The sequence below is a fragment of the Petaurus breviceps genome, unplaced genomic scaffold (genome assembly GCF_028583685.1).
Source record: "Petaurus breviceps papuanus isolate PSGF00001 unplaced genomic scaffold, PetGlider_PUasm1.0 189, whole genome shotgun sequence".
NCBI lineage: Eukaryota > Metazoa > Chordata > Mammalia > Diprotodontia > Petauridae > Petaurus > Petaurus breviceps.
This window is the reverse complement of record NW_027185809.1, coordinates 677,247-700,518: the sequence shown is the minus strand read 5'-3', so window position 1 is coordinate 700,518 and position 23,272 is coordinate 677,247. Positions and strand designations below refer to the sequence as shown.

The 23,272-nt window shown below is 38.2% G+C and overlaps 1 protein-coding gene across 3 annotated transcripts in view; it reads right to left on the bottom strand.

The window, feature by feature from the left end:
• Nucleotides 1-23,272, bottom strand: part of TOGARAM1 (TOG array regulator of axonemal microtubules 1) — a 111,186-nt gene that overhangs the window by 26,678 nt on the left and 61,236 nt on the right. For 2 of the 3 annotated variants that reach the window (XM_069091767.1, XM_069091769.1), the window contains exons 8-10: nucleotides 7,782-7,931; nucleotides 4,634-4,729; nucleotides 2,985-3,160 (exon numbers count right to left, since the gene is read on the bottom strand). In XM_069091767.1, coding sequence (XP_068947868.1) covers nucleotides 2,985-3,160; nucleotides 4,634-4,729; nucleotides 7,782-7,931 — 422 coding nt within the window. The remainder of the gene's footprint in view (nucleotides 1-2,984; nucleotides 3,161-4,633; nucleotides 4,730-7,781; nucleotides 7,932-23,272) is intronic. The other variant, XM_069091768.1, reaches the window with a different exon arrangement.

Genomic DNA, 23,272 nt, shown 5'->3' with positions numbered 1-23,272 from the left:
GATGAGTTTAAGGTGAATAATAATCAATTGTTTTGGACATACTTAATTTAGAAAACCTATGAGACATCCATTAAGAAATCTCCAATTGCTACTTTGTGATGCAGGACTGTTGCTCAGCAGGGACTAGGGCTACATAACTATGCCTGGGAATTCTCCATAAAGAAAAGCTAACTGGGGGCAGCTAGGTGGCACGGTGAGTAAAGCGCCGGCCCGGAGTCGGGAGGATCCGAGTTCGGTTCTGGCCTTAAACACTTAACACCCCCACAAAAAAACTAGCCGTGTAACCTTGGGCAAGTTACTTAACCCCAATTGCCCTCCAAAAGGCAAAAAAAAAAAAAGATAACTGAACCCATTGAGAAAAGAGAAGATGGCCTAGAAAAGTCTTGAGGCAGAACCATAGTTAATGGGTATGACATAGGTGATGAATTAGCAAGAGAAAAAAGAAAAGTGGACAGCCAGGTGGGAGGAGAATGAAGACACTTCAGAAGGAGAGGGTGCTCAACAGTGTCACATGTAGCAGAGAAGACAAAAAGGTTGGGAATAAAAAGAGGTCATTTGAATTGGCAGATGATTGTTAACTCTGAGAAGAGCTGCTTTAGCTGAGTGATGAAGTTGGAAATCTGATTGCAGGAGGTATCTGGAAAGGACTGAGGTGAGAAAATGGAAGCACTAAGTTTGCTTCTCCAAGGAGTTTATCTGAGAAGAAGAGGAGAGATACAGGATTCTAGCTAATGGGGGTGGGATGTCAAGATCCAGCAAGCATGTTCTAAGATTAAAAAAGGCAGATGTTTCATGGGCGAGCATCACAGGAGAAGAGTGGACAGAATGAAGATGAGAAAGAACAAGTAGCCAACTGAAACAAGTTTATCTTGACCTACTGAAATTCAGCTGCTGATATAAAAAAATGGGAAGTGGCTAAAAGAAGAGAGCATTAGCACCTTTGAAGGAAGTTTAAGTATAATAAATTAGCACCCACAACTGGCTGCCCACAAAAACCTAGAAATTATCTTCAGATACAGTAGCCAAGCACAACACATAATACCAGTTTGGCATACAAACTCTGCTGTAAAATCCTGGTAGCATACTCAAAATCAAGGTGAAGAATAATACCTACTGTCTGAACTATGATATGTAGTTAGATGGGCAACTCACAGGACTAGTCATTAGTACCTACAATGAGCTAAGGCCAGAACTGAACAGGTGGAGAAGAAGAGGCTTGACTGCATTTGAGAAATTCTGCGTTATTTTTAATGACCCTAAATTTTCCTCTCAAACAAAAGCTGACCTTTATAATGATTAATAATCTTTTCATAATAACAGGGTTACAAATCTCCAAAGAGTTAAAGGGTAATGGAGAGGTTTGTGCTGAGCTTATGCAAAGTGTAACATATAATTATCAAAGAAATTAACTTGAAGAAGTGGCATAAAGGATATTTTCACAAAGTTTTATGACTGGAAAAGGAGGTAGGCTGGTCATAGAATAAGAATGATCACCAACAGACAGCCTGTATGTTCCCTTAGAGATCAAGAGAAATAGTCCTCATAAAGCAGAACTGAAGAAATTAGATAAAAATCTCAGAGCATAAGAAAGTATGAATGGATTAATAGAAGAGATAATCTGCCTGCTTGGAAGGGACAGACACATCAATGGGATTAGACATACATTTAATTTTATGTGACTATATGTAGCAGAAAGCACCCCAGCATACCCAGGATGGCTGCTAGCACCAGTTCTTTGATCTGCTTTTCTAAAGGAAAGCAACTCAAAAAGGGTTAACAATCTTACTTTAATCAAACATATATCATTTACCTAGTTCAGGGGAAAAAGTCAGCAGCCTGAACTTCAGAAAATACAAACAGAAGTTACAAGCAGACAAAAATACAAACAGAGGAAATAACACCATTTAGCAGACAGGGCTTCTAGCTGACTATCACATACATACAGTTAGTCGCCAGAGAGAGAAGCATCAATATCTGGGTTTTCAAAGCCGGGGGCTCAAAGGATGCCCAGAGTCTCATCTGGCCAAATCACACAACTCTTCCCATGAGTGAGCCCCAAAGCAAACCTTGCCTCGATTTTGTGATGAGAACATCACAACCCTTGTTACCCACTCGACTACAAAGTAACAAAAGTGTCTTCCTGAAAAACAAGCCTCCCTCAAAGCCAGTTTCTCCTGTGGGCTCTGTTCTACCCTTCAGCAAATGCTTCCCACCACGGGCTCCATGTGACCACATTCAGTCTATTAGGGAGCAGAGTATGTTTTCAAACCAGGGAAGATTCTCAAGTTCGACTTGAACAGGGAACATCTTAAAATTCCTATTACCATTACACTATATTGCAATATTCTCATACCATAAGAAATAATGAATATGAATTTTTTAAGAAATGGCATTCACATAAAGTGGTGTAGAATGAAGAAAGCAGAAATAAAAGTACAGCAGCAACAACAAAAATTCATGTTAAATACACAAGGGATCTTTTTTTACTACCTTGTTAAAATCAACTTAGGTATTTTTGTTCCTTAACAAGTGCTTAAGAGAAGTCTACAATTACATATACAGCCATTTATAATCATTTTGTTTGCTTATGTTTTTCTTTGGTTTTTGTTTAAATATTTATGTGTGATAGAAAAAATAAATTTTCTTGTGAAAGTGCTAATAAGCATAAAATTCACTGTCATTAAGATTTACATATTTGTCATTTCTGTGTAACTGGTTTTCACTAGGATACTAGTTCGATACTATTCTAGTGCATTCTTGGAAAAACTGGGCCTAGAATAGTACTATGTGTCAGTAATAGAAACAGGGTAGTATTTGATGAGAAGGGAAACCGGCTACTATTTAAGATCACACCATTTCAAAATTCAATAAGAGATGGTTACTTAAATCCAAGCATATTCAGTTTTAAAATCTATAAAACAATTATTTAAAATTCAGACTTTTAAAAAGATAACACAGCCTTTAAAAAGATAGTAAAGTCTTACATCTTTTTCATTGTCAACATCCAGATATGGTAGATTGCTCTGTTGGACTGCTCTTCCATAAATCCCTGACGGTGGCTCAATGCTTGGTTTAATAGAGAATGTATCCCCATTTTCCACAGAAGGTATCACTGATTGGTTGCTTATAACTGGAACTGAACTGGTGATTCCAAAAACACCTGAAATCAATCAACCAACAGCTATTCATTGAATGCCTGTGCACAAGGCACTGGGAGAAATACAAAGACAGCGACTGCTTTCAAGAGGTTTAAAATTTAATTGTGAAGTTTAATAAATACAGGAAAAGCTAAACAATGGCATGATATAACAGTAAAAGAAATATCAGATGGCAACAGATGATTATTGTTAAATGAATGCCATAGACAAGTGTTGCAAATGTATCTTTTTTTTTTTTTTTTTTGCTTTTTGGAGGGCAATTGGGGTTAAGTGACCTGCCCAAAGGCCTATGGCTAGTAAGTGTGTCAAGTGTCTGAGGTCCTCCTGACTGCAGGGCCGGTGCTCTATTTGCTGTACCACCTAGCCGCCCCAAGTATTGCAAATTTAGAGAAGAGATTATGGACTAGATTGGTCTAAGTTGAGTAAATCTTTCAAGATAGGTAGAATTTAGAAGAGCAGGGGAAAAAAAACAAATCGACATTATTGGGGCAAGGGAACACTAACACAAACAGAAAAAAACCAAAACAAAGCCATAAGACATGTTGAGAGGGAGTACAGAAAATTGTGAGTAAATGAGTTCACTGGGACAAAAGAACCAGAGATAATGCTAGAAAGGCCAACTGGGGCAAAGTGATGAAAACCCTGAATATAGGTCTGAACTGTAGCCCTAGGCAATGGGGAGGCACCAAAGAGTGTTCTAAGCAGGGCAGTGACATCAGATAAAATGGCAATAATTATTTATTGTCAATGTTTTACTAGTTTGAAAGTTTTTATTTCAATTTAAAAAAACCTAAGTGGAAAAATAAAGCAAGCTAAAAGAACTTTAAACACTTAAAATTTTCTTTTCTTTTTCCTTTAAGTGAAAATAGGAATTAAATTCTTTTTTTTTTTTGGAGGGCAATTGGGGTTAAGTAACTTGCCCAAGGTCACATGGCTAGGTTTTTGTTTTGTGTGTGTGTTAAGTGTCTGAGGCCGGATCCGAACTCAGGTCCTCCTGACTCTAGGGCCGGCGCTCTACTCACTGTGCCACCTAGCCGCCCTAGCAGTTAAATTCTTGTTTGTCTAAAATGTAGGTGGAAACCAACATGAATAAGTAAGAGTTGCCATCCTATTTCTAGCTTTCATAAAACATCTTGTTAAAAGAAAAGAAGACTAAGTAGAGTACTAAGTACCTAGAGGTCCTGGAGATAATGAATGTATTATATGCTGTAGATACTCAGTCATTCACTAGTACCCTTACACAAGACCTTATTACTGCAAAGAAAATAATCACTTATGTGAATTCATTTTTGAGTTATTAAGGAGTATAAATAAGCTCTGATGCATTTCTAATTAATTTCAATTTGAAAGACTTTTAAAAATCTTTACTTAATAAACACCTGAATTAAACCAAACTCCTTTTCTATTTCAAACAGATAAGTTTTCCTATGTGCAAAGACTATAAAGAAGACTAAATAACTTTGAAATCTTAATACCTTTTCCAACAACTACTACTGAGTCTTCTGATAAGGCATTTGTTGAAGTGAAGTCAAAATTGGATATTTGTTGTAAATTTGATGACCCTGTAAATCCTAAAAAAAATAGGTTTAAAAAGAGAATAAAAATTTTCTAATTGTTTTTCACTTCAATTATTTATAATGTAACAGCCTTTAAAATATATAATTTTTCATACATTCAAATATAATAAAGGGATAATATATAAAGCGCTTTGCAAACCTTAAAAGCGCTATATAAATTTATGCTATTAATAATGATTATCATCTACATTTCAGGAACAAATGCTTTATGTTTTTATAATGTTTGAAGCAGACCAGAAATGGAAAGTTAAAAATACTGTATCTACATCTGGCTAATGATTTGCTTACATTTTGACTGAAATGATTGCTACATTTGAGTAAACTTATGATCAACTTGGTTAACCAACCAGTTTGACTAATATATTCCTCCAATTGATGAACTGACTGAAAGAAATTTTGATTGAAAAATATTTATATTTGGTTCTGGAATTTAATATAAAATTTATCATATTAGATTTACTCTACTATATGTTTCTTGGCTGTGGTCAGTACAAAAATTAGTTTGCATTTTTAGCGCACCTGTGAATTGGTAGCAAAAAGAGATAATCCCCCAAATCTAGCAATGGGTAAAATAAGCCAACATGGCTTTAAAAACTTGGCAAATACACACAGATCATCGAAGGTTAGTTACAATTAATAGCTAACAACTTACAATAAGGAAAAAAATAACAGTCACCCCAAGGGTATGAAGCCCGGAGGTTTTTGTAATTTTTTTTCAAAGAAGTAGGCTAGTCATACTCCTTTTTCACATTATTTATTCTTTGCACGATAGTCTTCGCTGCACAACCTGCAACTTAAACTATTAATCATTCGGTACGAAGAAAATAATGTCCAAAATAAACTTCATATAAATATGCCATATTTACTCACAATTTCCTCCCCTTTCCCCTAATATTTTCATTCTATCAATGGGGTTCAAGAGAAAGAACATTTAGGGCCTTGTTTATCTACTGTCAGCAACCTTCACTCATTTTGTCCCCCCAATCATCTCAAAGAAAGAGCAAACTGGGGCAAAGTTTCCAGGTGGTCAAAGGGGTAGGCTTTGGGGGATAGAGAGGAGAGAGGACCAGTTGGTCCTAGAAAACAATATATAAATGCTTAATCTTATATATATGTGTGTGTGTGTGTGTGTGTGTGTGTGTGTGTCACTGTATACACACACACACACATATATATATATATACACATACACACACATACATACACATTCTTAGGCTGCAATCACTGTTTTGCGGCTTTGGATTCTTTTTTAAAGCTGCCCTTGATATTAATTTTAACTTGATTTCACTGACATGAAAAAAAAATATGGGGGAGAGGGGTGATTGGGCTAATCAAGAGGCAAGAAGGATAAAGCCCATACAGTGTAATATATAATTTGCCCTGGGGCCCACACTCCCCCCTTTTACTAAAAAACAGTGACTCACCCAGAGTTACACAGCAATCAGTAGCAAAGTTAACTCGAATCTAAATCTACAGGCAATCCCCGCTTTTTGCTGCAATGTATTCCTGGAAGCCGCATCAGAAAGCAGAATGGCGAAAAATGGATTATTTTTTTCATATGCACTGTGTAGTAGTCTGGAGTTACCCTTGTCCACCATTAGGTGGTGGTCTTGTTTTGCTGTGGAATACTGAATTTACAGAGGCAGTGGGAAACAGGAATGAGCAGCTCAAAGCTGGTCAAGGCTGTGAAAACTGAAATACAGGTACTTTTTTAGCCACTGCTGGATGTGTAGGTAGGTGAAATTCAAGGCAGTGAAAAAGTGGGCACTGCCTCTAAATGGTTTCTTTAGTATTTCTTTACTCCTAAACTAAAATATGCTGATAAGTCTCCCTGAGTAGAGCAGAGAGAAAAATACTTAGTAAATGATGGAAAGCTGACATTTACATTTATAATTTCCTTTCCTTTTAATTTTCAAGTTTGGAATTTTAACACCTTAGATCTACAAATGAACTTCCTACATCTTTCCACCCACAGGTAGGTCAACTGCCTCGGAACCATGGATAGGAGAGGCAAGAAGGAAACAAAGAAGCAAGAAGACACAAGGCCGCTACTAAGGAGTGAATTCAATGAAGCCAGATGCTTTTAAAATTCAACCTTTTTTTGTCTAATCAAAAACAAAACCCATTTTTAATAGAAGCTCTTTTACTGGAAAGAAAAAAGTTCTTATTTCAATGAAGAAAAAGAACACTAAGTGCATGTAGAGATTATACAAGTAAAAGGTAATTTTTTAAAAATTTCTTCTCAAACAAAGTGTGGGGAAGAAATACTCAAGCAGAGAAAATATATGAGTAAATATGGTAAAAAAAAATTCACCTTATACAAAAGCTAAAGACAACTGGCCGCTATTATGACTGAACAGGACAATAACTATACTATACCATGGCTTGAGATTCTTTAATGAAACTTAAGTATTTCCTCCAATTCTTTCTTCCCATTCCTTCCATTTCTTAATTTATCATAGAAATAAATGACATAATAGATCTTTTGGTTATGAGTCCATTCCACATAAATATTCACCATGATCCAAATTTTATTTTACATATGATTAAGTTAAAGAAAGATCTGCCAGCATTCCAAACACAAAATTTTACCTTATTTTCACTACATTTGCTGAGGGTAGGATTATATGATTACATAACAGTTCCTTGCTGCTTATAAATCTGAATATGAGACAATTTTAAATTATAAATATTACCTTTCACGTTTATAACTCTTGAAAACTTCACTCCCCTCACCCCCTAACCCCAATTCTAAGGGGTAAATATAAGCAGCAGACCTCTTTCTGAAAGTTTGATTAAAATAGTTGAGAGGGATACAAACTCTGGCTGCTATTCTATAAGTTTTTAAACATAAAGGTGTTAATAACAGCTAAATGCTTCAGGCTTTAAGTATTTACCCATAAAATTTCCTTAATTTTTTTCCTTCTACCTGTTTTAGGAGTTAAATAACTTTAAAAGTATTTGTATTTTACGGGGTACTAATTAAAGAATTCTGTTGGGTAAATTTGATATCAAATAATTCATTTTTATAAGCCTGTTCACAAACCTTTTGTATGTTTATAATGCTTCAGGTGTTCTTTATTTTGCATTTTAAAAACACTAGGTGAAACATCTTGCAATTTCTCATCTTCAAAATCACCACAACCATACCCATAGTTCATGCGCTGGCCAATTATGCTCACATTTGATGTAATTCCTGCAGAATAAAATTCGGAGTAAATGTATTTTAAAGATAAAGTCAATTCAATATATTTTAAACAAGCCTTCCCAACAAACTAGGACGTGATGAAAATAATTTTAAAGATTTTGATCAATCAGTCATTTCAACAATAATAATACACAAGAAAATATATGGCACATATGGTGAAAAGCAATTTCAAGAAATTTGTGAATTTGATTTTACAAACACCAAATTCAAAAATGTTTTGCTCTTAAAATATACTGTATTTTTTTTTTAATTTATAAAAATTATGACAGGAATGAACACTAAGAATCCCTACCAAACCCTGAAATTCATTTTGGCATAAAATTAGGAAATTCATTAAAAGGTAGATTTTTCCCACGGTAGTCATACTATATATTGCTCGAAATTTCCATTTCAAATCCACTGTTGCTTCTTGTTTTCTGATACTTAATAGTGTGACCCTGGGCAAGTCATTTAACCTCTGTATGCCTCAGTTTCCACAATTGTAAAATGGGGATAACAATAGCACTTACCTCCCAGGATTATGATCAAATGAGATTAATATTTGTAGACTTTAAAACACTTATAAAATAGTAGTTGATATTATTAAGTACTAAGTTAAGGATTAAGTATTAAGTTAATAATATTAAGTAGAATGTAAGCTCTTTATATACATTACAACAGGTATGAACTTATAGACGGCCAAACAACCTTCCACTTTAAACAAATTACATGTGGTCTTATAAGTTAGAGCTAGAGTAATGAAAAGGATGGCAAAGTGATGAAGCAGAAATTGCAGTGGATTTGGAATTCAGAGGTAGTGAGTGCTGCTTGATGGAGACAAAGCTGCTCCTAAAGTCAGGAAAGAAGACTTGGGTTCAAGTCCCATCCCTGACATCAAAGTAAAAAAACAAACAAAAAAGCCCTTAAAATGTAAACTGACCTGGAAAACAGGGAATGAATAGACAATCTAAGTGTTAAGGGACTCTCTAAAAACCACAACTAAAAAAACAAAACAAAAAACCTAGATACCATTTTTTAAACCTTTTTTTTTTTGCTTTTTTTGAAGGGGAGAAGGCAGGGCAATTTGGGGTTAAGTGACTTGCCCAAGGTCACACAGCTAGTAAGTGTTGAGTGTCTGAGACTGGATTTGAACTCAGGTCCTCCTGATTCCAGGGCCAGTGCTCTATTCACTGCTCTACCTAGCCGCCCCGTACTAATTTTTTTTAGTAAAGCATAAATGAAAACTGCCCAGATTTATTAGAAACAAAGGACAAAGTGAAATTATAATCTACTGATATCCTTTTTTTTTTCTTTTTGGAGGGCAACTGGGGCCAAGCGATTTGTCCAAGGTCACACGGCTAGATTTTGTGTCAAAGTCTGAGGCTGGACTTGAACTCAGATCCTCCTGACTCCAGGGCCGGTGCTCCACTCACTGTGCCACCTAGCCACCCCCTGATATCCTCTTGAAAGAAATCTCAAAATGAAAATACTCAGGAATATCACAGTCAAAATTCATAGCTTATAGGTTAAAACAAAATTCTGCAATCATCTAGGAATGAAAGTACCAAGGAATGACAGGGTTCATGTAAAACTTGGCAGCTACAATATAAAAGAGAAGAGATTTTTAGTAATATAGGGCAAAATAGTTATAGGCTTATCACCAGGAATAATTTACCCTGCAAAAGTAAAAGTAATCCTACAGGGGAAAAAATACTTTACTGTAACAGAGGATTATAAGAAGACCGAAAGGGATCAGAAACTTTGAATAAGAGGAAGCTAGAAACATAAAAATCTTTGCAGAATATTTCACTATACAACGACGAACCGCTTACATTATAATAGAGGGAAAAGAAACAAATGCCCCTCTAGATCCCTAATTCCTTCACAGTCACAGAGAGCCAGAAGACAGAGGACTTAGGGATGTTTGGTTTTGTTTTTTATTGTTCCTTATTTTGATGGTTTTTAGAGAGGAAAAATAAATATACTCCAAAAGGAAGGAGGAAGGAGGAGGGGGAGGGGGTAGAGAAATGTTTTTTTATAATAACGTAGTATGAGAAAAAGTGCAGACAAACATGGAAGTGGGGAATGAGGAAGAGCCAACTAGTCAGTCAGCTGATATAGATTTATTAAGTGCCTACTATGTGCCAGGCATTGTATTAACCATTGGGGATACAAAAAGAAACAGAAGATAGTATCTGCCTCCGAGGAGCTTATAATATAACGGGCGAGACAGCCACTATGTACAAACATGCTATCTGCAGGATAAACAGGAACTAACTAAGGGAGGGAAGACACCAAAACTGAGAGATTAGGAAAAGTTTCTTGTAGAAGATGGAATTTTAAGTGGAATTTGAAAGGAGCCAGGGAAGCCAGGGAAGATAATTCTACAAGTGAGGGACAGTCAGAGAAAATTCCAAGAGCTGAGAGATGGAGCGTTTTGTTTGTGGAACTGAAAGGAGGCCAATGTCACTGGATGGATGAGTATGGGGTAAGGAATAAGGTATAAAGATGGGAAAGGGAGAGGAGATTGGTTATGAATGGTTTTGAATGCCAAACAAAGGATTTTGTATTTTATGCTCAAAATACTGGGGTTTATTGAGGTGGGGTTGGGGGTTAGGGAGCTAGACATGGTTGGATCCTTGTTTTATAAAAAATCACTTTGGGGGGCAGAGCCAAGATGTCAGAGTAGAGGCACAAACTCGGTATAAGCTCCCACTCCAATCACTTTTTTTTCCTTTTTCTTCTTTTTTTTTTGGAGGGGCAAGGTAGGGCAGTTGGGGTTAAGTGACTTGCCCAAGGTCACATGGCTAGTTTTGTGTTAAGTGTCTGAGGCCAGATTTGAACTCAGGTCCTCCTGACTTCAGGGCTGGTGCTCTATTCACTGTGCCACCTAGCCACCCCACCAATCACTTTTGTGTAAAAAAAAAGACTCTAAACAAATTTTAGAGCTATAGAACCCACAGAACGACAGAGAGAAACAGGTCTCCTGCTGAAGGCATCCTGAAGGGTTGACAGGAAGGGTCTATCAGACTGGCTGGAAGCCCAGTGCAGTCCTGCATGAGCCTCATGGTTCCAGCCACAGGGTGGCCAGAGAAGACTTCAGGAGAGTGTACCAGTGCCTGTGGTGGTTTCCAGACTTCTCAACCCATAAATGCCAAAGACAAAGTAAAAGGTCAGTGGGGAAGTCTGTTGGAACCAGGTGACTGAAGAGAATGTCCAGCCCCTGCCCCCAGGAGGAGAAGTGGCAAAGACGTGGCGGCTGCAGCTGCTGCCACGTGGTTGTGCCTCCAGAGCTCCTGGCCTGCAGATGGTAGGGGGACCAAGAGACCATTCAGAGGGTAATCACTCTTGCTTTGACCTGCTTGGATTTGGATTGTGGTCTTGGGTGGTGGTCCTGGGATGTGTGGCCAGCATGCCAGAGCTTGTGGGGGCTGTACAGAGGGCGCCTTCCTAATAGCTTCAGCAGCTGTGAAAACCCCAATGATTTGGGACAAAGTGGCATAGAGCTCAAAAGCCAAGTAATTGATTGGCAAGATGAGCAAGAAGAAGAATTGTGATCAGACCACAGAAACATTTTTTGGGGGACAAAAAGGATTAAATCATGGAATGGGAGGAAGACAATGAAGTCAGAAGTCCTGCATCAAAAGCTTCCAAGAAAAATATGCACTACTTATAGGCCAGGGAGGAGCTCAAGAAAAATTTTGAAAATCAAGAGAAGTGGAAGAAAAATTGGGAAGAGAAATGAGAACGATGCAATCATGAAAAGAGAGTCAACAGCTTGCTAAAGGAAACCCCCCCAAATACTGAAGAAAATAACACCTTAAAAATAAGGGTACCAAGTGTACCAGTCTGAGGGGTAATCGCTCTTGCTTTAACCTGCTTGGATGTGGACTGCGATCTAGGGTGGAGGTCCTAGGGTGTGTGACCAGCTTTCCAGAGTGTATGGAGGCTTCAGAGAGGGCACCCAACTAATACCTTCAGCAGCTGAGAAAACCCCACTGATTTGGGATGAAGCTCCCCTGTCTGGTGGCAGAGTCCTACTGTGGCAAAAAGTCCAAAACTCAAGTTACTAAGTGGCAACATGAGCAGGCAAAGGAAGCAAAGCAAGCACAGCACAACCTTAGATTCCTGTTTTGGGGACAAAAAGGATCAAAGCATGAAACAAGAGGGAGACAGTGAAGTCAGAACTCCTGCACCAAAAGCTTCCAAGAAAAATACAAGCTGGTTTAGGCCACAGAGGACCTTAAGAAAGATTTTGAAAACCAAGTAAGAGAAGTGGAGGAAAAATTAGGAAGAGAAATGAGAATGATGCAATCATGAAAAGAGAATCAACAACCTGACTGAAGACAACAACACCTTAAAAAACAGACTAACTCAAATGGCAAAAGAGGCTCAAAAAGGCAATGAGGAGAAGAATGCCTTAAAAAGCCACATTTGCCAGTTTGGAAAAAAAAATCTCAAAAGCTCACTGAAGAGAATCATTCCTTCAGAATTAGAATGGTGCAAATGGAAGCTAGTGACTTTATGGGAAATCAAGATACTATTAAACAGATCCAAACAAATGAAAGACTAGAAGGCAATGTGAAATATCTCACTGGAAAAACCACTGACCTGGAAAATCGATCCAGGAGAGAGCAATTAAAAATTATCAGACTACCTGAAAGCCATGGTAAAAAAAAAAAAAAAGCCTTGATACCATGTTTCAAGAAAACATCAAGCAAAATTGCCCTGATATTCTAGAACCAGAGGGCAAAATACAAATTGAAAGAATTCATTGACCACCTCTTGAAAAAGATCCCAAAAAGAAAATTTCCAGTAATATTATAGCCAAATTCCAGAGTTCCCAAGTCAAGGAGAAAATACTGCAAGTAGTCACGAAGAAACAATTTGAGTATTGTGGTAACACAATCAGGAAAACACAAGACCTAAGCAGCTTCTACATTAAGGGATCAAAGGGCTTAGAATATGATATTCTGGAGGTCAAAGGAGCTAGGACTAAAACCAAGAATCATCTACCCAGCAAAAGTGAGTATAATGCTACAGGGAAAAATATGGTCATTCAATGAAATAGAGGACTTTCAAGCATTCTTGATGAAAAAAATCAGAGCTGAACAGAAAATATAAGAAGCAAGAGAAGCATGAGGCGGTAAACAGGAAAAAGAAATCATAAGGAACTTATTAAAGCTGGACTATTTACATTCCTACATGGAAAAATAATAATTTTTTCTCATAAGATTTTTCTCAGTATGAAGATAGATGAAGGCAATATATATGTATACATACGTAAACATGTATGTACAAGAGGATGTATATATGCAAATATATGTGAGTGTGGGCATTTGTATGTTCATGTATACATTGACAGAGGTCACAGGATGAGGTGAATATGAAGGAATGATATCCAAAAAATAAAATTAAGAGGCGAGAGAGGAATTTATTGGGAGAAGAAGAAAGGGAGAGATAGATTAGGGTAAATTATTTCATATAAAAGAGGCAAAAGAAAACTGTTACAATGGAGGGGAAGAGCAGGAAGGTGAAAGGGAATGGATCAACCTGATTCTGATTGAATTTGGTGTAAGGAGGGAATAACATATACACTCAATAGGGTATCTTACCCTACAGGAAAATAATGGGTGTGGGGATAAGATGGGGGAGGACAGAAGGGAGGGCAGATTGGGGGAGGGAGTAGTTAGAAGCAAAAATTTTTGAAAAGGGATAGGGTCAAAGGAGAAAATAAATTAAGTGGGGGATGGGATAGGATGGAGGGAAATATAGGTAGTCTGTCACAGTATAACTACTATGGAAAAGTTTTGCGTAACTACACATGTACAACTTATATCGAATTGGTTATCTTCCAGTGGGGGTGGGTGAGGAGGGAAGAAGAGAAGAAATCTGGAACTCAAAGTTTTAAAAACAAAAGTTTAAAAACAATTGTTTTTTTACATGCAATGGAGAAATAAGATATACAGGCACTGGGGTATAGAAATCTATCCTGACCTACTAGAAAGTTGGGGGGGGTGCAGTTTGGTGTAGGATGTAAGAGAGAATAGACTGGGGGGAGAGGTATTTGGTAGACTTGCTATTTTGGGGTGGGGGAGTAGGGGAAAGACAGGGAGAAAAATTTGTTAACTCAAAGTCTTGTGGAAATGTATGTTGAAAACTAAAAATAAATAAATAAATTGGAAAAAAAATTAGAAAAATCACTTTGGTAGCTAAATAGAAGAATGATTAGAAGAGGGAAAGACTTAAGGCAGGCCAACCCACAAGCAGGTTATTGCAATAATCTAGGCATGAAGTGATGACCTGAACTAGAGCAGTGCTACTGGCAGAGCAGAGAAGAGAAGGAGGAATATAGGAAAGATGTGGCAAATGTGAAACTGACAGGCCCTAACAACACACTGGAGAACATGAGAGGTTGAGAAATAGTGTTTCAGAAATAACACCTAACTACTGGAAGAATGGTTCTCCCCTTGATAGTAACTGGGAGTCTGGATGGGGCAGGGCTTATGGGGAAAGATAGTAAGCTCAGTTTTGGACATGATGAGTTTAATATGTCTACTGGATATTAATTTCAAGATGTGTGAAAGGCAGTTGGAGATGTGAGACTGGAGGGCAGCAGCGAGGTTTGGGCAGGATGTCATCAGCATAGCGATGGTGATTATCCACAGAGGTTGATGAGATCTCTAAGAGAAATAGCAGAGGGAGAAGAGTGAAGGGTTCAAGACAGAGCAGTGTGGGGCATCCATGGTTAGTGACTGAGGAGAGAATAATCTCCAGAAAACCTTAGGAGAAGAGATTATCAAGGAAAAGAGGGTGATCAACAGAGTCAAAGGATGAAGAAAGGTCAAGAAGAACGAGGATTGAGAAAAGGTCACTGGATTTGGGAATTAGGAGATCACTGGTAAATTTGGAGAGATTAGTTTTGGTTGAAAGATGAGTCTGGAAGTCAGACTGTAAAGAGTTAAGAATAGAGTGAGAGGAGAGGACCTGGAGGCATCTATTGTAGATGGAGTTCTCAAGGAGTTTAGACACAAAGGAGAGAAAAGATACAGGATGATAATGATGGGGTGCTTGGGATCTATGTCTGTAAAATTAATTTGTAACATCAGTTTGTGACATCAGTTTGTAAAATCAATTTGTAAAACCAGTCTGTAAAATCACATTTCCCCCTCCCCAGCCTCAGAGCATTAACTCTGCCCCTTCCCCCTGCCAGCACTCTGCCCAGCAACAACTCATGAGCTGTTTATCTCTGCTTGGAACAATAACAAGCTACACCTATGAATCCTTCACTAAACCATCTATAAACATTTTAGCTTAGGCAAATGTTATCTCCCCAGATGCATCTATGAATCCTTCAATGCACAATCTATAGGTTAACTCCTTAGCCAATTATTCACATACTGAGTCTCCGTTGGCCTTGGTTCCCAACATCCATCTTGTCAAACATGACACTGATGGGTGGCAGCCTAGGCACTTCTCAGTCAGTCTTGACTGATAGCTGACTTAGTGACATTTCAGGCCTAAAACCACACTTCCAGGAAGCCCCTCCTTGGGCTGTTTCCCAGTGAATTATGGGCAATATGCCTGCACAGTTGACATTAAAAGTGCATGTTCCTAGGGGCAGCCAGGTAGCACAGCGAGTAAGAGCACTGGCTCCAGTGTTGGGATGACCTGGGGATCGAATCCCGGGCTCAGACACTTAGCACCCACCCAGAAACGCCTGGCCGTGTAACCTTGAGCAAGTTACTTAACCCCAATTGCTTAGGGGCGGCCAGGTGGTGGCTCAGCAAGTAAAGAGCACCAACTCCAGTGTCGGGATGACCTGGGGATCAAATCCGGGCGCAGATACTTAGCACCACACCCAGAAATAACTGGCCGTGTAACCTTGAGCAAGTTACTTAACCCCAATTGCTTAGGGGTGGCCAGGTGGCTCAGCGAGTAAGAGTAAGAGCACCGGCTCCAGTGTCAGGATGACCTGGGGATTGAATCCGGGCTCAGATACTTAGCACCACACCCAGAAATAACTGGCCATGTAACCTTGAGCAAGTTACTTAACCCAGATTGCTTAAAAAAAAAATAAATAAAAGTGTATGTTCCTTTAAGCACTGACCACTCCTTAACTCCTCCCTAATCCCACCCTTACTCACCCAGTTAGCATAACTGACACCTGATTTACTATCTTGACTCCTTAAAAACTATACCCATGTCTTCTTTAAGTTTGCAGGTTCCCTAAGAACCCCCATCCGCTTTAAAGTGTAACAATAAACTTTTACAATCTTGACTTCAAAGTTTGCTTGGGCCTACTGAATTCATTCCAGACTCAGGGACTCTGGTCATCGATTAGAGCCCCTGTAAAACCTATTGCCATTCCTCTATCAATAAGAGATAGAAGGATTAAATAAGGGTTTTTTTTAATAATGAGGGAAATAGGGACATGTTTTGTAGGCAGTAAGAAAGAAGTCAGTAAACAGGGAGAGTTTGAAGATAAATGAGAGAGTGGGGATGACAGAGGGAGGGTTCTGTTGGAGATGGGATAGAAAAGGCTTGACTGGGCAGGTAGAAGAGCTTGCCTTGGCAAGGGGAAGGGTGACAGGAACAAATTAGGAAATAGTGGCAGAAGGCATCTGAGTGATAGATAGTGATTACATCCTGAGGAAGAGGGAAGAAGAGGGAGCTCACAGTAAATGGCTTCAGGATTTTTTTTGTGTGAAAAATACAGGCTTGCTCAGTTGATAGAGGTGCAAGAGGGAGCCATGGGAGGTTAGAGGAGAGAGGAAAAGGTTTGGAAGAACCACTGCAGAGACTGGGACAGTGAGATAGAAGGGAAGTATAGAAGGATTGCTGAGTAGTAGTGAGAGCCTGGGTGAGACAGCGCAACATATATTTGGAGTGGACCCAGTCAGAACATCTTTGTTCAATCAGCAGATAGTGGGAGCAATCCAAGGATGAAATTTTGCAGGGCACAGTAAGCACTATGATGGGGGGCCAGGAACTCAAGAGGCCAGTTTTAGAATTGAAATGGTTCACCAAAGTGTTGACGTTCCATCTTGGGATGGAGAAAAGAAGGACAACAGCTAATGTGCAGGCCACAGCCTGGGAGAGAACTGGGGAGAGAACTGAATAGCTAAGGATGAAAGATCATAATGCAGACGAGGAGTTGAGTCTGGGAAGGTAAGAGAAGCAGAAGACAAATAGGTTATGGAACGACAAGGGGACTCCGGAGCTGAGATAAACCTGGATAAACCAATGAAAACTTCACGTGAGAAAGAAGCACCTAAACAGAATACTGAAAAAGTTAGATATAGTATCTACTAAATGGAATAGAAAGGAGTGTGTGTGTGTATCTATATGAAGTGTGTATGGCAACTTCAGAGAAAAACTGAACATTGGCTAAGGCATAAAACATCATAAACAAATGCAGAAACAGAAAGATTAAATACATCCTTTACTTAGCACAATCCAATACAATTATATTCAACAATGTGCATCTAAAAAAAGATTTAAAAATTAATTAGAGACTAAATAATTTAATCCTAAAGAACTGGTAGGTTAAAGATTAAATCAGAAACAAAAGACGTTTCACCAAAGAAAATGACAATGAGACAACATATAAATATTTGCAATTCTGTCAAAACAGTCCTGAGGGGGAATTTAAAGCTCTAAACAATTTCATCAACAAGCAATAAAATAAATTTTTTTTTTTTGCTTCTTGTAGGGCAGTTGGGGTTAAGCAACTTGCCCAAGGTAACACAGCTAGTAAGTCTTAAGTGTCTGAGGCCGAATTTGAACTCAGGTCCTCCTGACTCCAGGGCCAGTGCTCTATTCACTGTGCCACCTAGCCACCCCCAATAAATTTTTTAAACGGCTAGAAAAACAACAAAACACATATACCAAAACAAAACACCAAAATGGAAATAATGAAAATCAAAATAGTGACCTTGGGCAAGTCACTTAACCCCAATTGCCCTCCAAAAAGCAAAAAAAAAAAAAAAGAAACCATTAGGGTGGCTAGGTGGTGCAGTGAACAGCGCACCAGCACTGCAGTCAGGAAGACCTGGGTTTGGATCTGGCCTCAGACACTTAAGACAAAAAATAGCCATGTGACCTTGGGCAAGTCAACCCCAATTGCCCTCCCAAAAAAAAAGAAAATCAAAATAGAGATTAACAAAATTGAAAGTAATAAATAAACCCCATTGCACTGACAAATAATACAAGGGGTTGGTTTTTTTTTCTTTTTTCTTTTGGGTGGTCAGGTGGGGAATGAATAAAATAAACTCTTGGGTGGTGTGATTAAAAAAGAGGAAGGAAAACCAAATTGCCGGCATCAAATATGGAAAGGAACTAACAACTAATAAAAAAGAAAAAAAGGAAATTATTTTGTTCTACTACATGCCAACAAAACTGAAAGCCAAATGAAATGGGTGAGTATTTTCAAAAATATAGAATACTAGAATACTCAGATTATAAGAATTAAAATAAACTCATTTCTCAGAAAAAAAGAATGTGAACAAGCCATAAATGGACTCAAAAGAAAAAAACCTCAGGAAAAGATGGACTAATAAATGGATTTAATCAAAAATTTAATCTAGGGGAGGCCAGGTGGCACAATGAGTAAGAGTACTGGACCCAGAGTCAGGAGACCTGGGATTGGTTCTGGCCTCAGATACTTAACACCCACACAAAATAACTGGATGTGTAACCTTGAGCAAGTTACTTAACCCCAATTACTTAGGGGCGGCCAGGTGGTGCAGTGAGTAAGAGTGTTGGCCCCGGCACTGGGAGACCCAGGATCGGTTCTGGCCTCAGATACTCGGCACCCACACAAAAATAACTGGCTGTGTAACCTCGAGCAAGTTACTTAACCCCAAATTGCTTTAAAAAAAATTTAATCCAGCAGGTTCCAGATGAAGAAATTAAACCTATCTACAATCTTATGAAAAAATGTTGTATATCACTATTAATAAGAGAAATTTAAATTAAAACAACTCTTAGGTACCACCTCATACCTATCAGATTGGCTAACATGATACAACAGGAAAATTATAAATGCTGAAGAAGATGTGGGAAAATTGGAACACTAATGCATTGTTGGTGGAGTTGTGAACTGATCCAACCATTTTGGAGAACAATGTGAAACTATGCCCAAAGGGCTATAAAAATGTGCACACCCTTCAACCCAGCAATACTACTTCTAGGGCTATATCCCAAAGAAATCATAAAAATGAGAAAAGGACCCACATGTACAAAAATACTAATTGCAGCTCTTTTTGTGGTAGAAAAAATTGGCAATTGATGTATGTGTGATGACCAACCTTGATAGACTGGACTCTTCTCAGCAATGCAGTGATATAAGTCAATCCGAAAAGACTCACGATGGAGAGAAATGTGTGCTTCCAGAGAAAGAACTAGAAAGAACTGAATTTATAATATCCAGATGGAAGCAAAATACCTGATCTTTTTCCTTTTCTTCTTTGGTTTTATGTCCTCTTTACCATTTTTCATTCCATCTGATACAATCCGTCTTTATAACCTGACTAATGTATAAAGTGAAAGTATTTACAGATTCTATACTTGACTATATGCCACCATGGGGGGGAGGGGAGGAAGAGGGACAAAATATGAAACTCAAGGAATTGTGGAATTGAATCCTGTAAACTAAAAGTAAACAAACACATTAATTAAAAAAAAATTGGCAATTGAGGGGATGCCCATCAATTGGGGAATGGCTGCAATGGAATACTATGGTGTTATAAGAAATGATGAGCAGGAAGAATTCAGAAAAACCTGGAAAGATTTATATGAAATGATGCTTAGTGAGGTGAGCAGAAACAGAAGAACATTGCACACAGTTATAGCTACACTGTGTAATGATTACCTTTGTTAGATTTATCTCTTTGCAGCAATGCAAGGTGCTAAGACAATTTCAAAATGCTATCTACATCTAGAGAAAGAACTACAGAGTCTGGATGCAGACAGAAGTAATAGTATTTGCTCTCTCTCTCCTTTTATTTTGTTTTTTCTTTCTTGTGGTTCATCCCATTGGTTCTAATTTTTCTTTACAACATGACTAATGTGAAAATATGCTTAATATGAATGTATATGTAGAACCTGTTTCAGATTGCATGTGTCTTGGGTAGTGGAGGGAGGTGGGGAAAATTTAGAACTCAAAAGCTTGTGGAACTGAATGTTGAAAACTAAAAAAAATTTAAATTTAAAATTAATTTTAAAAATTTTAATCCAATATTATATAAAGTGTTTGCAAGCTAGGAAAAGAAAGAATTCTACCAAATTCCTTCTATGATACAAATATAGTTCTAATAGTATAGCTATACCTGTCCTCATAAACCAAGACTCTCACTTGTATGATCAGAGCCTCAGAAATTAGACATTTTGCTTTCTGGACGCTGTTTAGCAATTACTCTGTCACTGGGCCCAATGTATGTGCAGGGAATCTTCCACTATGTCATCCCTCACAACCTTTGCATGAAACAAAGGTACTGAAGTTGAATCTGAATTTCAATGAGGAGACAGATTATTCCCAAGTATTTGCACAAGCAAATAAATGCTTGATTTCTCTTTTTCCCTAGCATTTATATTACTCTTCCTTAACTGACTATGAGACTCCCCACAATAGATATTTTAAAACGGCTCTTCTTTCTTCAAGCTACCTAAACTACTTCCTCTACCCTAATTCTAAGGAGAAGACTTTACTACTAACTTGCTGAGAAAACAGAGGCCATCTGTTGCAAGCTCCCTCTTCTACTCTATTCTACACATCATATCGTCTTCATTTCATCCCTTAATCCTTCCAGTCTCAAAAGGATGGCCCCTTCTTCTATACTCATTCCTTGGATTCCATTCTCCTCCCCTCCTGGCAGCTTGCTCCTTCACTCACATCCTCTTTAATCTTCAATTTCTCACTATCTTTGCTTCCTATAAACTTATCCATAACTTCTTCCCCTCCAAATCTATAAAACCCTTAATTTGACCCTATCATCCATTCAAGCTGTCAATTCAATTCATAAGCGATTTATTAAGTCAGCATCTACCATGAGACAGGTACTGGCCGAGGGGATAAAGAAACAGAAACGGAAACAATCACTACCTTTAAGGAGCTGTTGTCATTGTTTGTGCTTTGTTTTCAAAGAAGACCAATGACATCAAGGGGTGAGGTCTTGACTTACGCGTGAACTGGATGACATGAGGTGGAATTGCACAAAGCTGGCAGCCTCACTTTCTCTTCCAGAGTTGTCAAAGACCAGTGGCAAGACAAAAGTCAGGAAGACTGGCAAAGAACCATAATGCAGTGGATGACCTTGATGTCTCTGTTGTCTGACCAAGCTCTAAGCACGCCACAGCACCTGCTTTAGCCATTTCTGTGGCCACTAGAACAAACTGTTTTCATCTGTCCATTCTAACAGAAGATATCTTTACAAACTTGGGGTAGACATCCTCCAAACTCACTAACAGGCTTGAGGCCTGTCAGTTACCCTCAGCCTGGTTTCTCCCACCTGTCTCTATGGTTTTACTAATGCGTACTTCTCTGTGTGCTGCATAGCTTTGTGGAACCACAGGCCAGAGCTGTGTGCTAGGTGTTGGACAACAAAGGTGGCTGAGCAGCCCTGAAAAGGACCCAGCACACCCTCACACTAGAGTGGCTGGTCTTTCCTCAAACACCCCATATACCCCATAAAGAGTTAATATATATAGAAAGAAGTACTAAGTATGTTCTACATCCCTTTTTTCTTTCACAGTCAAACGCCTGGAAAAAGCTATCTATATTTAACTGCCTCCCCCTCCTTTCTCATTCACTTCTCAAAACTTTTTAATTAGGCTTTTAACTTCTTATCAAGTAAAACTGCTCTCCTAGGTTACCAACCATCTTTTAATCACTAAATCTAACAGCCCTTTCTCAAACCTCATCCTACTTGACCTTTTTACAGCATCTGACACGTTGACACCTCCACCTTCCTCCTTCAATGCCTCTTCTTGATATTGTCTTCTCCCTGAGTTTCTATGAGTTTTTTCTTGGCCATTCCTAACATTTTGACCACTTCTTCTTAGTCTTCTGGATGGATCATCATAAATGTCTTTCCTACTTACTCCAGGTAATTTTCAAAGTTCTGTCATAGGCTCTCTTTCCTTCTTTATACAATTATAATTATTAATTTTATATTATATTAGGTTCCCCTCTTGTACTGATGTCAGGTCTTGGAAGATCATTTCATTGTAGTTGACTTTAAGATCAAAGAACTATGGAAACACAGAGTTAGAGCTGGAAAAGGACCAAAGAATCCAATAGTTTGTTTTACATATAAAGAAAATGAAGCCTAGAGAGGATAAGTGATTTGTTCGGGGTTATAAATGTTGAAGACAGTGGTCAAACTCAGGCATCTCTGACTCCAAATCCAATTCTCAATCTACTGCTCCACTTGGCTGCCTCTACATATCCGGCACTAATTTAATCTCTCTCCTAAGTTGAAATGCCACAGGTATTTAAGACTCAACATGTCCAAAACAAAAATCACTACCTTACCACCACCTAAATCTACCATGCTTCCAAATAAGTTTATTTATTTTTTTTGAGGACTCTAGTTTTTTTCCATTATCTCCATTTACCCTCAATTCCCAGCCCCAATCAATCGACATGTCTTATTATGAAGACTTTGCTCCACATATGGCCACTGCCATACTTTAGGTCTTATTACTATTTTGATTATGATATTTTAATTGGTCTTACACCTTCCCATCTTTTCCCTTTTCCAATCCATTTTCCATGTGGCTGCCAAGTATATAAGAGCACTCCCCTTCCTCAATAACTTCAGTGGCTCCCTATTGTATCTGTGGTTAAACACACTTGGTCTGGAATTTTAAGTCATTTGCAATCAGACTACAGTCTACTTTATCAGTCCAATTTCACAGAACTCTCGGGTGTGCACTCCAGTACCCACTATATACACCATCATATGCCCTGCTTCCAGACCACAGTAGCATAGCTGGCTCATGGTAGCATAGCACATCCTTTGCTCACACTAAAATGCCACCTACACAAGGCCCAGGCTCTTAGTTAGTGCTCTTCCTGTTTCAGAAAATAATTTTTTGTTTGTTGTATTTACTACATATAAAGGAATATGTATCTATGTATATATATACATATATACATATGTAGACATATAGATAAATATTTTTTCTTTGTATTTATCATGTACATGGTTTATCAGCTGGACAAGTAATGCTTTGTTTTCTTCTCTGTATCTGCTATATATGACACAAAGCCTTACTCAAAGCAGCCAACAAATAAATACCTATTGAACAAATTTAACTTAGGTTGTTCCAATAAGCCAGATGAA